Source organism: Clarias gariepinus, chromosome 4, assembly GCF_024256425.1.
Source record: "Clarias gariepinus isolate MV-2021 ecotype Netherlands chromosome 4, CGAR_prim_01v2, whole genome shotgun sequence".
Taxonomy (NCBI): Eukaryota; Metazoa; Chordata; class Actinopteri; order Siluriformes; family Clariidae; genus Clarias; species Clarias gariepinus.
Window position 1 is genome coordinate 41,011,312 of NC_071103.1, and position 16,413 is coordinate 41,027,724.

A 16,413-nucleotide genomic window follows, 5' to 3' on the forward strand; every position below is an offset into this window, starting at 1 on the left:
GTCTCTGACCAGGCGTTCAAAGCACTTCATCACTGCTGAGGTGAGGGCTACAGGGCGATAGTCATTGAGGGAAGCAGGATGAGGTTTCTTTGGGACAGGAACAATGATGGACTCTTTAAAGCATGTGGGGATCACCGACTGAGATAAAGAGATGTTGAATATTTCAGTGAACACAGGTGCTAGCTGGTCTGCGCAGGCTCTGAGAATACCGCCTGAGATGCCGTCTGGTCCTGCTGCTTTCCCGGTGTTCACTCTCTTGAAAGCTCCCCTCACGTCGTGCTCGGTGATGATGAACGCGCTTCCGGTGCTGGCAGTGACTTCCTGTCTGCAGCCGTTAGCACCGCTAGCATTAGCATCGCTAGCGTCTTTAGCTGCAGCTTTGAAGCGAGCATAGAAAGTGTTCAGCTCATCTGCCAGAGACACGTCTGCGTTCATCATACCGGATGTTGGATGTTGGTGCTTTCTGACTGCCGAGTCAAGCAAGGCGTTTGATGCAGAGGGCTAAACACACACCCTAAATGCACTGAAGCAACTGCCATGTGATTGGTTGATTAGATCATTGCATTAATGAGAAATTGAACAGGTGTTCCTAATAATCCTTTAGGTGAGTGTATATATGTATTTTAGTGTTTCACCGCCGAAAAGAACGTTGGAGAGACGAGTGAGCTTAATTGCTGCCCAATGCAATGGCTGGGAGTACTTTATTATGCACACAGCATGTATAGCATGAGCAGCACATTCACACGAGAACCTACATCCAATTCAGCCTAAGCATGAACCAGAGCACATTGAACAGGTCATACACACAAACAGGGCCGAAGCCACTACCCCAAACACCCTTCCCCAACAGGGTGAACACACAGACATCCCCGCAAGGCATGCTGGTCGTCAGCCGCCGCTCCGCCCACGCCACACTGCCCCCACCCGAGCTGTGACCGTCCCCGGTCATGATGACGAACTCGTGCCCACCCCGCCAACCGCACCCGGTAGATGACATCGGAGAGCCGAGCAATTACCGTACAGGGGCCCACCCAGTGGAACATAAGCTTGGCCAAGAGCCCCCTCTTTCATCCGGAGGAACACACCCATACCTGCTCTCCAGTAGCAAAATCACGCTCCCGGCTGTGAGTGTTCACGCCCATACACTCCATAGGTGCCCCCACCCGAAAGTCCTGCAGCGGTGCCCATGAGCACTGGGTGGGGCCTTTCTCCTGCTTGGCGATGAGCGGATCACGGTCCACCTGTGACACCGGCGAAGCGACTACGGGTGACGCTCTGGGTGATGCAGTAACTCGGCTGCACGCTGGCTCAGGCCGGACAGCCTGGAGGACTGCACGGGGAGAATGTTCGGAGTTGAGGGTTCTACGTCGCCACGGCGATCCATTTACTCGCAGTACCGACCACACGCTTTGCTGCCCGGCAGTCAGGATAAAGCGCCGGCGTTAGCATGTAGGTTTCCCGTTCGGTTTGCTACCGGAAGTTCCGCCCCCTCAGGTGTGTGCTATTAAAATATTCGGCTGTGGTTTGGGTCTTAGCAACCTGGCTACCCCGAAGTTACCACGCAGAGTTCCGTTAGCCAAATTCAGCACCGCACCCCATCTCTCCAAAATGTCAAACCCCAAAATGCAGTCCTCCTCGACATTCCCCACAAAGAACTCACGTGAATAAGTTCGCTTACCCACTTGGACTTGCACAGTGCGACCCGCCTGTACCTCTACGTAGCCCCCAGTAACGGTGCAGATGTTGAAGGCGGGATCAGGCAGTCTGCAAACACACTCGCTTTGCCCCAGTAATCCACAGCGCAGCAGCGAAACAGTGGAGCCGGTGTCCACGAGCGCGTAGTAAGACGCCGTCCAGCACACAGTTGACGTAAATCCCTGGCAATTTCCTACACGTCTTGAACGGAAGATACATCCACCAATTAGGGGAGCAAGAACGGTTGTGGGAGGCGGCTTCCCCTTAGCGCCTCCGGCGCTAGTTTAGCGGCTGCTGGAGTACGCTGTCCCTCAGGCCTGTGAACGTTGCAATGGTAGTCTCGAGGTCCCGTGCCTTGGCATCGCCGCGAAACCTCTGAGACTTGCTGTTGCCTTGCCGCGACGGGTAACCCTGTCTCCAGATGGCTCCACTGAGCTGTGGGCGGTCGCTCGGCTCTTTCGCCGTGATGCTCCGCCATTATTGGCTCAGCACGCTCGGCCTCGCGCAGCGCCTCGGAAAGGGAAGCTGGTACCGCTAACCGCGAAGCCGCGGTGGTCGGTGTCCCCGGACAAATGCACGACGAGCTAGCTTTTCCTGCTTGTCGTGCTCGAATTCCGGATAGCTCATGGACCGCCAGCTTTGGAATTGTAGACTAGGGCAGTGATTTTTAAACTTTTAAGCCAGCGACCCCTAATTGAAGATTGACAAGATCTCGTGACTCCCACTATCAAAAACAAGCAATAAACATAACAAGCTGTTCACAGTATTTTGACCACATTTACTATACATCAAAATAATGTTGGCTTACCTTTCAATGGGAAGGGTGTCCTTTTTTTTGGCAATACAAAAGCTTTATTCGTGGCCTGATGGTGGATACAGCTACTCGCAGATTATCTTCGACATCAAGACGTGATCGGTATTTATTTTTTATATATGTATAAGCGAAAAAAAGACGGCTCACACAAATATGTAGATCCAAATTAAGGCAGTACATCCATTGCTGCATGACAACTGTGTATTTGTCTGCTACCACAACTTAGTGAATACTGATACTGCACTTTATGAATTCTTTTTGATATTTCCGACGTTTCCTACTTTGGTCTGACGGGGTCTTGCTCTTATGCTTGGTCGATGTACATGGTTCCCATGACTCAGGCAAACTGTCCACAATTTCCTCAACATTTTTAGATTTGCAAATAACAAATTTATCCATCTCAGCAGTTGCGGTTTTCACGTGCGCTGTAGCAATAACTCGTGGGCCAGTCACTGCACAGTGATGTCATATAAATTTATTTATTTTTAAACACTTACTTTAAACACTCACACTCAATCAGTAATATCTTTACGAATCAGAAAATATTTATTTATAGCATTTACTTGTAAAACTGAAAAGTGTGTCTTATGATCAGAAAAAAAGAAATTATTGAATCTCTCTCGCAACCCCTTGAAATTATTCCGCGACCCCCAGTTTGAGAACCACTGGACCAGAGTCTACTCTGTCTGATACAAACCAAGCAAATTTTTGCCCCACCAACAAAAGCTTTCAGAGGATCTATGATTGAGATTTGTTGATTTACATAAACCTGGAAAGGGTTTTTTCAAAGACTTTAAAATTTTACATTTACATTCACCAGTCTGCAGTTTGGAAAACCGAGAGACTTTGGGACTGTGGCTACTCAACCAAAAGTGGGCGCCCAGTCAAAATGGCACCAACAGCACAATGAACCCTCATTAATAAGGTAAAGAAACAATCTCCAGTGATGCAATTATTTAAAGGCATCCCTGGAACTGGCCAACATCTGTGTTCATGAGTCTACAGCACATAACACATAAAACAAGTGGGGTATCCATGACAAGACACCACACTGAGTTTTCTCTCAGCACTGTCGCCCTCGGCTTGCTCATTAAGGACAAGCTGACCATTCTTTTGATTCGGTAAAGCTGTTTTAATCGTTGTTAAAATATAAAACTTTACAAATAAAATTTTAATGAAATGCAATGGAATTGAATTGAATATGGTTGAGACAGAAAAAAAATAATTTGTCCGCTACTCCCAATGACCAGATGTTTAGCCTTGGTAGAACATGGGTGTTTAGGGGAGTTTGCCCAACCAGTCTATATGTGCTTTGTGGAACTGAAAAAAGGCATAAATGTCATCACTGGATCCTTTGCAGGGTCATTAGGGAGAAGGGCCTGTTGTCACGGGCCATTACATTCCTGTATGAAATCTGTGCTTCCCTTCCTACCCTGATGCGCCCACCACTCTGGAATAGGCTCAATCACATGACCCTTATCCATTGCTCCAAAGTCCAGTCTTTATGCTTTATGGTTTTCTCATGGACACACAGCTGTTTAGTGCCAATCGTAAAAGCTCTTGTCACATTGTGTGTGTATAAAAATGTTTAGTTTCATTATTTAACATAGCTCTGATTTCTACTGGACACTTTTTACCATGCATGAGTTTACGTAATCTCCCATCACACTCATTAAGGATTTTTTGAGGAAGTTCACAGTACAGTGGAACCTTGGATTACGAGTAACGCGGTTTACGAGTTTTCCGCAAAATGACCAAAGATTTTTTACAATTTTGACTTGAAAAACGAGCAGTCTTGGTTTACGAGCACAGAGTATCATGTTTCACGCATGCGCTTCTTGTTTTGACCCCGAGCGTCACGTCATCACAACTGAGCCAACGGTTTTTCTCTCTCTTGTGCTGCGGAATCGTCTCCCCTGCTGGGCCTTAGTGCTCGTCTCTTACTGGTACAATCAACATCCGTGCACTCGTATACTGTTTACTACAACACTGTGTCCCTGTGTGTGTAAAACATAATTTATTTTGTGTTCGGAAGTGCGTGTGTACAGCGCATGTACTGGTACTTATAACACGTGTGTGCGCGCGAGTAAAGCAAAAGAAATTCTTAATACATAGGTTAAAAATCAATTTTCTTCCTCATCGATGTGTGTGTTTGTGTGACTTTGCCGCGAGCGTAATTTGACACTGTGCCGGCTATGTATATGTGTGTGTGTGTGTGTGTGAACCCCCCCTTCACACGCACAGAAATTAAGGTGGGAGACACACACCCTGCTTTCCGAAGAATCTCTGCTCTGTCGCAAATCTTTTCAGAGGTAAGGTGCTGGTTAATTTGTTTGTTTTACTTTACAGCAGTGATTGTTAGTTTGCGCTCACACGAGTGTCATTAGCGATGTTTATTGCTAATTTTCAGATAAAACAGCGTAGCAAGAAAGAGACGTTGATTTATGCCTGCTGTTTAAGGCAGTGTAGTCCAGTGCGGGAGATACATTGTGGTTAATGCAGTCCGGTGTATGTGAACGCGAATGCGAGATGTAAGCTAGGATATACAGCCTAAGTTTTGTTCTTCAGTAGGTTTTTTTTGTTGGATTTAAGTGCAGGATTCACCCGAAAGTTTGTACTTTAACCTGACAATGCAGAAAATAGAACGGGCATGCATTGACCAGTTTGTGTATCTCACCATTACACGAGCATAAATTAACGAACTGTTATGCTATCACGAGCAACATTAAAATAAAGCGGAGAAGCTTTAATAATTTATAAGAGAACAATAGTCTTTCCATTAATGTGTGTGTGTTTGTGTTTAAACGAGAGGAGAAAGTTTGTGTAAGATGAGAAGGGGAGACAGGAGGGGCTGAAAGCAAGAGTCTCCACCTACTCTAGCCTTACACACAAACACACACAGCGCGTGCGTGCACAAATGGAAACACTTATCTGCCGGGTGTTATTATTTTTTTCAATTATTTTTTTATTTTTTGGTTTACGAGTGTTTTGGAATACGAGCCCACTTCCGGAACGAATTATGCTTGTAATCCGAGGTTCCACTGTATCTTTCCAGCTGTATAGACCAGCCCTTAACCCAATTCCAATTATTTCTTCTCCCTAGTTGTCTTTGCTTGATGCAGGACAATAACTTGACCCTCCTGAAGCACAGTAACATCTTTTCTATTACATGGGTAAAATGAGTAGTAGTTACAAAATCAGAAGCAGTTCACTCTATCAGAATGTTTGCAGCTGAAACATTAATTACTGCAGGAATTATACAATTAAAGCATGGGGACTGGGCAGAGTATAATTATATACCGCAATTAAGGGTTTTATTAAACCCAATAATATACTAGTAAACTTGTTTTTTCCTTTACATTTTAACAGATCCAAGATTTATTCTTACTGTAGAGCTTAGCAAACTCAGTATTTTTTTTAATGATTAAATGTATAATTTCTGGACCACAATTGGCTTAGAGTACGCAAAACCAGGGAACGGGGATGGGAGTGCTACTAAACTAAATACGCTAAACATGCTGTATATACAATGGTACATCAACATACAAACGCCCCACCACGAGTAAATTTACAGTTTTTGTGGGATTTCTTTTGCATTTTGTGCAGGATGCAGTGAAAACACAGCACACCAGGTTAGCAAGAATAAAAGGGAGTCGCTTTCAGTTTTGTTTTTTTTTTTTTAAGCAGCCGGTGCCGAGAGGAATCATAAATTAAGGTTAAGTGAGTTTTGATGATTATTTATTCCATATTTTTCTTCATTTATAAGTCTCTTATAAATGTTTTGATTGTTTCCATATGCAAAAATATGATTATAGTGTTAGAAAATAGTAATATTTTTGGGTGACTGGAACGGATTATGTGCATTTAGATTATTTCCTATAGGACAATGTGTTTTGCAATACAAAATTTTACCCTAAGGACTCGCCTCCGGAACAGATTAAATTTGTGGTGGTACCACTGAAATTCATAAGAAGAATTTCCCGTATTTGCCCTTGCTGTGCCCGGTTTGCTCTGTTACAAAACGTAAAACTCACACAAACAGAAAACTAGTATACATGTAGGTTTTTAGAAAAAATAAGATTTATTTAACATGCACTCGGACATTCCACTTCCTGTTTGAATACTCGCAGTGAAATGTAACATTGAACTGGTCTATTTAAATCAAACGGCATAAAACTGCGTGTGTGTGTGCGCGTGCTCTATGCTCGTCCCACACACCGAGATCGAGTTCCTGCCTGTCGTTACAACTGATTGTATCCTGTTATGATTCTCGAGCTCCGCCCCTTCACTCTGATTGGCTAGCCGGGCTGTAATCAGCAATCTTTGAAAAAATACAGAACTCTTAACCTTTGTGAAGTTTGTGTCTGTATGTGCGTTGTGTATAAACATACATCACGACTCACTCTCACACACACATGGAGCGGACTGCAGCTAACTACACTCTAAAACAACTTAAATAAACCAGACTAACCTCCTATGTGTGTAATATGCACTTATTAAACATGGTGAAGATCCTTAATTTCAGCAGACTGCTGAATGTGGATGTGCGGCGTGCGCACACACACACGCGCACACACACGAGCTGTATATTATAGTTTGTTTTATCTCTATGATACATGTGAAGAGGAACTGCTCGTCTCACGGTCCAGCAATAAGCGCTCACTGGAGGGAGCAACAGGAGGCACGGGTCATCACGTGTGTGCATGTGTGCATGTGTGTGTGTGTGTGTGTGTGTGTGTGTAAGAGGGAGAGAGAGAATAAGACACAGATGTAGAGAGGGAGGGAGACCTGAGAGAGTCCAGCACTAGGGGGCGTGTCAGAGCAGAGCTCCCCTGTTTAAAGTGCACACGAACATCCAGAAGCAGCTCTGACCCGCCCACCCTCACACCCCTCACACCCCTCCCAACCCTGTGTGTGTGTGTGTGTGTGTGTGTGTGTGTGTGTGTTTGTTTGTTTTCAGTAGTCCTCCACCCATCCATTCTCCTGGATAAAGGCGTCGATCACCTCCTTCATGGCCAGGTTAGGGATCAGCTGATCCTGGGTCAGGGGACTCCGGGTCACGGGGTCAAAGTGTCCGACACGCTGCACACACACACACACACACACACACACACACACACACACACACAGATAATGTTTATATAATGTTAAATGTGATCAACCTTCATTAAATACAACAATGTGATTTACATCCATGTCGATACAGAACTGCAAAACTGAACTGGGAGATGAAGAGAGTGAAAAAAAGAGTAAGAAATAAATGAGTGAGTGAATGAGGCAGAAAAAGGAAACAGCGGATGAAGTGATTGAAAGAGAAAAAGAAAGAGAGAAGGAGGGACAGTGAGACAGAAAGAAAGAGAGAGATAAAGAGAGGAAGGAGTGAGAGAAGGGGAGACAGGGAGCGTATGAGAGAGAGAGAGAGAGATGGAGAGAGAAGGGTAAATAAAAAGAAGAGGCAAAAAGAAAAGGTCAGAGAATAAAATGAAGAGTGAGAGAGAGGTAACATTATAACCCTGTGTATTTACACACACACACAGTTTTCAGCTTACAGAGTCTTGCGCTCTGATACGTTTCCATGGTAACACACACACACTGCACTTGTACAGCACACACACTCCACTGCTGATGACACACTGGTGAGTTTGAGTATTTAGGAGTTCAGGTAAAAACTACACGCTGTGTGTGTGTGTGTGTGTGTGTGTGTGCGTGTGTGTGTGTAGCTCTTACACGACATAAGACATTGACAAAAGTTATAAGGTCAGAGTTTTAATGCTGGAAACTGATACAGAAGCTGTAACACCGCCCCCTGCAGGTTATTACAGGTAACCAACCAAACATTAACCATTACTGCTCAGTTTATAATCATTAATTTTATCTGTTACATTTAAGCCTTGAGTTTTACATTGTGTGTGTGTGTGTGTGTGTGTGTGTGTGTGTGTGTGTGTGTGTTTGAACACACCTGTAGATGCTCCTCGATGTCCTTGCGGTCGTACGTGATGCCGCTCGGTGTGATGCACGGCTCCCTCATCAGCTCAAAGCTGATCTTTCCACACAGATAGTCAGGGATCTCTCGCTTCTACACACACACACACACACACACACACACACACACACACACACACACACACACACACAGTAATTTAACACTTAACATGCTCCATCATTTTTAAGGGGGGACAGGGTGACAGTTTTACAAACACGTGAGGACAACAACGATCTTCTCAGCGTTCCTGTTCTCACGTCCATCATGCTAGCTACACCGTTAGCTTCATGGCTAGCTAAACTCTGTAAGGCCCCCCAGAAATATCCCTCAGCACTTCAGGGGACTTTTCAGGAAATACTAACGAGAGAGATTACAGCTTGAGACTGAACTATGAAGAAAAAAAATAATAAACCACATGTGGACACTTATTACAGTATTACAGTTAAATGGTGTCACACGTGAAATTACACGTCAATGTGTTTAGTAACTGGGAAACATCTGACGATTATTTGTTTTCTGTCCACGTGACTAAAGGGACATTTGATTTAAAACCTAACCCTAACTCACTGAAAAGAACAACTGCACGTCCTCACGCGATCTTCAGCTCCTCACTCACAACCTCACTGTGATTAGTTTAACACGATTAAATATGAACTGATCAAATCAATCAATGTTTTACCTTCAGAGTGTTTAAATCACAACCAAAATTTTGGTATACAGGGACGAATCCTGCAACATACAGGCTACAACTCAGTAAATCAGAACATCATTGAAAAGTTGATTTATTCCACTAATTCAATTTAAAATGTGAAACTCATATTATAGGTTCATTACACACAGACTGATATATTTCACACTGTTCATTTCTTTTAATTTCGAGATTTCTCAGAAAATCTGAATACTGTGAAAAAGTTCAATATTGGAGACTCATGGTGTCTCACTCTAATCAGATTGTTGGTTATTTTGTCTCCAAGAAGACAAAGTGTTTTGGTTGGGTTAAGCTCACGCAAGCATGCGCGGTTATGGCGCGAGGGAATCCCGATGACGATGATAATATTTTTCCCTTAGTGAATTCATACATGCACACACACCTACACTTTTCTTATTTTTGTATACATTTGTATAAATTTTGATTTGTGGTGCACCTGGTTTGTATGTTTGCCTCTGTCACATAATGTCACTTTGGGTTTGTTTTGGAATTGTTGCCGTGTTACAGTTTATCAACATCTGCATGGTTTCCTGAGGCTTTAAATGGTTCAGTGATGGGAAGTTTGAATCATTTTAGTGATTCGGTTCTTTGAATCTCGTTCATTAAAATGTAGAAAATAAATGAATCACTCTCAGAGACTACTCGTTCTTTTGAGTCACGTTAAGGATTCGTTCAAAAATAACGAATCGTTCATGAACGGACCCATCACTCTCTGTTTCAGTGGGTCATAAAAGGTCATTGCTAAAGAAGCTGGCTGTTTACAGAGTGCTGTGTCCAAGCACATTAATGGAAAATGTAATGGAAGGAAACAATGTGGTAGAAAAAGTTGCACAAGCAGCGGGGATAACCTCAGCCATGAGAGGATTGTGAGACGCAGAACTTTAAAGAAGAAAGTCAACAGAAGTGGACCGAGGCTGGAGTTAAGAGCCACCACACACACGCGTATCCAGGACACGGGCTACAACTGTCGCATTCCTCTTGTCAAGCCACTCTTGAAACTCCAGAGACAACGAAAAAGAAAAAGGATTGGACTATTGCTCAGTGGGCCAAAGTCCTCTTTTCAGATGAAAGTAAATTTTGCATATAATTTAGAAATCAGGTTCCCTGTGTATGAAGGAAGAGACGAGAGGCACAGAGTCCAAGCTGCTTGAGGTCCAGTGTAAAGTTTTCAGTCAGTGGTGGTTTGGGGAGTGATGTCATCTGCTGGTGTTGAGCCACTGTGTTTTATCAGGTCAAAGGTCAGCACAGTGTCTACACACTTCATGCTTCCCAGCTTTATAGAGATGCTGATTTAATTCTCCAGCAGGACTTGGCCCCTGCCCACACTGCCAAAAGTACCAATACCTAGTTTAAGGACTACGGTGTCCCTGTGCAAACTCACCTGATCTAAACCCTGTAGAGAGTCTCTGGGTTACTGTGATAAGGAACATGCGAGACACCAGACCTGACAACGCAGAAGAGCTGAAGGCCGCTCTCAGAGAAACCTGGGCTTCCATACAGTAAGACCTCAGCACAGACTGATCGTGTGAAAGGAGCCCCCTCCCTCCCCCCCAAATATTCGATATTTAAAATAGTTTTAATGATATTTTAATTTATTGAAATGCACCTGTGTATGATCTAAATATTCCAGAAAAGTCTTCTTAACATTTTAAATGTCCTGAGGGAAATCTAGGGACTAGGGCTCGTTATGACGTTTACATACTCGGTCATGTGACTAGGGCTCGTCGTATCATTTGTACTGTATCTTCGCATTTATTCTGTGCCTTTACAGTCGCCAAAAAAAACTTTATGTCTCATAAACACAGTGAAAGCATTCGGTAAACACAAGCTGACTGTGTTATCATGTGTGGTTTGTCTTGTTAAGTGAGTACAGACACGGCAGGAATAAAAATAAATCAGGGAAGGAAGTCAGAGAGACGCTGCAGGTTGATGAGCTCGATAATCTAATTTGAAACGGTTTCCACAGAGCCGAGTGTGAGTGCAGTGTGTACAGAACCGCCGGGACGAGGAGGACACACTGCCCTTCTGTTCTAACACACTACAGCAGTCTAACACTCGAGGTGTGCTTCTGAGTCTCAGAACGAACACACACACACACACACACACACACACACACACACACACACGTTTACCCGACTCACCTTCCTCTTCTCGTCCACTTGGGAAAAGAGCTCATCCATGTCCATCAGATACTTGTCCTTAAACACACACACACACATCAGAAACAGACAGTGTTTCCTCTCCTTTAGTACAGACGATCTAAAACTGCGTGTCTCACGTGTTTTGTTCTGATTTTGCTGATGTCACTGTCGCTCAGATTGTCGTCACCCTGCTTCTCTCTGTAGTCCTCCAGCTCCCTACACACACACACACACCCATTTAAAACACGTTATTAAGCAGAGTGTTCATACTGGTCCTATATTGCTCAGATGTTCTTGACGGTGTGTGTGTGTGTGTGTGTGTGTGTGTGTGTACCGCTCCCTCTCAGCCAGGATGAGTTTGGTGAGATAGGCGTGCAGCTCGTTCTCCTGGCTGATGCGCTTCTCCTCCATGCTGTTCCAGCGTTTCTTCTTGGCGTAACGCAGCGCGCTGGGAATGTCGTCTCCAAAGTTCAGACGCTGCTCTTTAGCCAAGTTATATGCTGCGGAGACACAGCGGCAGCACAGCGTTTACTTAACCACACTCTTAGAAGAGCAACTAACAAACAGATATATTAATATAATTTGAACTATATTAACGTGTGTGTGTGTGTGTACCTCGCTGTAGATTCCCGATGGCCTCCTCATAGTTCTCCAGCTCCAGGTGACACTGCCCCAGGAAGAAATGTGCCTTCACTGACTGGCTGTCGAGCTCCAGCGCGTGTTTACAGTCGGCCAGGGCCTTATCGTACTGCTGCAGCTTCACATAGCACAGCGCTCTGTTAGTGTAGTACACCGCTACTGATGGGTTCCGGTTCTGTACACACACACACAGGTTTATCTATGAGTCAAGTTTAAGATTTTTATCAAACAAAAAATGGCTTCTGCAGAGCAAACTTGTATTTAAGGTGACATAGGTGTGTTGAAGAAGAAAATACAATTAAACGGGGATTACAGGAGCTAGATCAGTGCTGCCTGCAAATCCCTCGCTCATGCATGAGTCAGAGCCGAGAGTGAAGTGAAGTGTCCTCAGGAGGTTTATTGTGAAAAATAAACATTGAGATGGCTGGTGTTTAGGGTGGCAGTTTAGCCTGCTATTCTGGTCTGCTCTGAAAGATGAGTGAATACGCAGGAACTAGTTTCGAGAGCAATAACAGTTGCATAAATTTTCAGAAAAATACACTGAAAGTAGAAAATTCCAAGATGTGATAAGAGTTGCTATTTATATACAGTGGAACCTCGGATTACGAGCATAATTTTTCCGGAAGCGGACTCGTATTCCAAAAATAAACCAAATTTATCATCCCATAAGAAATAATGGAAACTCAAATTATTCGTTCCACAGCCCAAAAAAATAAATATAGGGATGCACCGAAATTTCGGCCGCCGAAAATTTTCGGCCGAAATAGCATTATCGGTTTCGGCCGAAACGTAAGAAAGCGCCGAAAATAAAAGCCGAAATTGTCGCCACGCCTCTCCCATCCTCCCGTCTCGTTCGCGCTGTCATTACGCATCAAACACGGAGTATGTCGGCGGTTTGGAAGCACTTCAAAGTTTCAGATGAGGACAGCAAAGTTGCAATAATTTTAATTAATTTGTAGTTTTTTTAATACAAACAAAAAGAAAATATTTTAAACATGTTTTTTAATGTAGCCATTTTCGGTTTCGGTATCGGTTTTCGGCCAAGTGCATCCAAAAATTTCGGTTTCGTTTTCGGCCCAGAATTTTCATTTCGGTGCATCCCTAAATAAATACATTAAAAAAATAACACAAAATATGAAGTAAAAATTTAAACAAATTACCCTGCACTTTACCTTTCAAAAAAGTAAAAATAAATCCCGACAGATAAGTGTTTCACGCTGTGTGTGTGTGTGTGTGTGTGTGTGTGTGTGTGTGTGTGTGTGAAGCCACTCCCATCCCGAGAGAGAGTGTATGAACTGGCTCGGTGTCAAACTACGCGAGAGAGAAACTAAGAGAGAGAGAGAAAGAGAGCTTTACACGCGCACACACACGTGTTATAAGAAACAGTACATGCGCACCAGCAGGGCAGACTATTACCCACAATTCCGCAGCACAGGAGAGAGAAAAAACATTGGCTGAGTTGTAATCACGTGACGCTCTGTGTCAAAACAAGAAGCGCATGCGTGATACATGATACTCGTAAACCAATCTTTGCTTATTTTCCAAATCAAAATTTATTAAAAATCTTTGCTCGTCTTGCGGAACACTCGCAAACCGCGTTACTCGTAATCCGAGGTTTCACTGTATATTTTTTTTAAGTTAAGAAGGTTTACACAATACAAAAAGATAGCACGGCTAAATTTATTTCACTATACAAACTATGACAAAACACAGGTTTATATTAAAGTGCTCATTCTGATACAGGTTCATTCTAGGTGCTCTGAGCAATCTAAAATTCAATGTTAAAAAATGGTTTTAAAAATGGAGGAAGGTCTTAGTAGATTCTCTGCAAAATAAAAACTGGGGTGTTGTAGGAAAATAATCATCTTAGACAATACACCATTCTCACTATTCACACACTGGCAGGCAGAACATCATCCTGAGGTAGAATCGGCACCTACATATCATGATAATATCGTATCAGGTCCACATTGGGCAATTACAGAGCCATGCAAAAGTGTTTGTATTACTTAAACTTTTCTACATTTTGCCATGTTGCAACCACAAACGTAGATGCATTTTATTGGAATTTTATGTGATAGACCAACACAAAGTGGCACAAAAATCTTTCTAAATTTTAAAATATTCAGTCAATATTTTTGTAGAACCACCATTTACTGCAGTTACAGCTGCAAGTCTTTTGGCGTACGCCGCTACGAGCTTTGCAAATCTACAGAGAGAAATTTCTGCACATTGCTCAGTTATATTGGATAGAGAGCGCCAAAAGTCTTGCCACAAATTGGATTTAGGTCTGGACTTTAACTAGGCCATTCTAACACATGAATAAGCTTTGATCTTATTTACATTTCATACAAACTTTCATAATTCTTTTGATTGTGTAAAGCTGCTTTGCGACAATGACAATTGTTAAAAGCGCTATAAAAATACAATTGGATTGAAAAATACGATACCTGCGCACTCATGAGGCCAATTACGGTACCTGAACCATCTCTGAGGCGATCATGGTACCTGACCCGTCATGGAGGTCTTTACGGTACCTGACCAGTCTCAGAAGTCAATTAAAGTACCTGCTCTGTCACAAAGGCATTTACTTTACCTGACAGATTTCTGAGGCGATTACGGTACCTGACATATCCAAGTACCCGACGGATCATGCAGGTGTTTACGTTACCTGATTCATACAAATTCACATTTCATACAAACTTAAATAATTCTTTTGATTGTGTTAAGCTGCTATGTGACGATGTAAATTGTTATACAAATAAAATTGAATTGAATTAATTGCTAAAGAGTTTATGGTACCTGATCGGTCACTGAGGTGTTAACTGTACCTGACCTGGCACGGAGAAATATTACGGTATCTGACCAATTTCTGAGGCGATTACAGTACCTGGACCTGGCACGGAGGACCATCACGGTACCTGGACCTGGCACGGAGGACCATCACGGTACCTGGACCTGGCACGGAGGACCATCACGGTACCTGGACCTGGCACGGAGGACCATCACGGTACCTGACCCGGCACGGAGGACCATTACGGTACCTAACCTGTCACGCACTCAATTATGGAACCTGATCAGTCACTGAGGTGTTTAGCACAACTTATCAATTTCAAAGGACATTACGGTACCTGTCCTGTCACAGATGTGATTAAGGCCTAACCCACCCACACACACACACACACAGACTCACAATGGCTTTGCTGTAGCAGGTGACGGCCTCCTGGTACTTCCTGCAGAGGAACAGGCGGTTTCCATGCTCTTTGAGCTCCTGGGCTGAGGAGCAGCTCTTCTCCGGGCTGCCTGCCATCTTCTCCACGGGCTCGGCACCGGCCGCCGCTTCCCCCTGCTGCTTCCCAATCCTGTTCCCCGTCTCTTCAGCTGACACACACACACACACACACACAACATACATGTGTATGCCTGACAACACATCCCTTTAAACAAACGTCACAGAAACATGAGTGTGTAGAGACGTGTGTGTGTGTGTGTGTGTGTGTGGTGTTTATTATACAGCTGCACTTTTACTGTATTTATGATAATAATCTGATTTACAGTTAAAGGCTACGTGATGCTAGGTTAGCTAAGATGCTAGCTAGGTTTGGAGCTGCGCTCATCATCATCATCTTCTTCATCATGACAGACTCAGGAGATCGCAGTTAATAATGACTATAATCAGTGTATTATATTAATATTAGAGCAGATGGTGAAGTTAAACCCTTCAGTTTAGTGAACTGGTGATAAATACTGAGCTGTAGGAATGACTCATCTGATTAAACAGATCCTGTAAAGCTCAATAAAACAGTCAGAGTTTATTTAGGTATAAAACACAGTTTAAACACACACACACACACACACACACACACACTCTGCAGGCCGCGGTAACGTTACCGGTTGTAAGCACAGCTCTCCCCCCGACCACAGCGCCTCCTGCTCCGGTCACACAGCCGAGCCACAGCCGCTAACGCTAATGCTAACGCGTTCTGCTCGTGCTCGGGGTAAACTCTCTCGCTTTCCCTCAGCACGTAGTTATATAAGTACAAACTCCATTACGGAAAAAGGATATTTAACAAAGCTGCCATGTTTTAACCAAAAACCAAAGGAATTCAAACATTTTTATATCACCGCTGGATCTCTGCAGATTGTTTTGGTTACATGACGTCCGTCGGCCATATTAGAAAACTCAAGTTACGTAACGTGACGTCGCTTAGGACGGACGTCATTGCGTCATGACGCACCACCCCGGCGTGGAGGCTGAACGAACTCGACTCGTGAATCGACTCTCTTGAATCATCGCACAGCTCAGTCATAATGAATGTACTTGTGTTTAAAGAATTCTCAAAACTAAGCTTTCTAATTAGGGCCCAAGTATTATGACATCATCCTTAGTACATCATATTTTTCTTCAAGCATCCAGGTTTTTTTTTTTTAA

General features: G+C 43.6%; 2 protein-coding genes across 2 annotated transcripts in view; both read right to left on the reverse strand.

Moving 5' to 3' along the window:
* The window catches only part of LOC128520493 (NACHT, LRR and PYD domains-containing protein 14-like), a 550,151-nt gene that overhangs the window by 210,563 nt on the left and 323,175 nt on the right, over positions 1-16,413 (reverse strand). The gene's annotated exons all lie outside the window — the stretch shown is intronic.
* Positions 6,572-16,168, reverse strand: stub1 (STIP1 homology and U-Box containing protein 1). Its single transcript, XM_053494738.1, has 8 exons — positions 15,873-16,168; positions 15,175-15,362; positions 11,958-12,156; positions 11,677-11,842; positions 11,480-11,558; positions 11,343-11,399; positions 8,469-8,585; positions 6,572-7,591 (listed from the first exon to the last, which is right to left on the reverse strand). Exons 2-8 carry the CDS (start codon positions 15,289-15,291, stop codon positions 7,466-7,468), a joined length of 861 nt encoding a protein of 286 aa, XP_053350713.1. The 5' UTR covers positions 15,292-15,362; positions 15,873-16,168; the 3' UTR covers positions 6,572-7,465.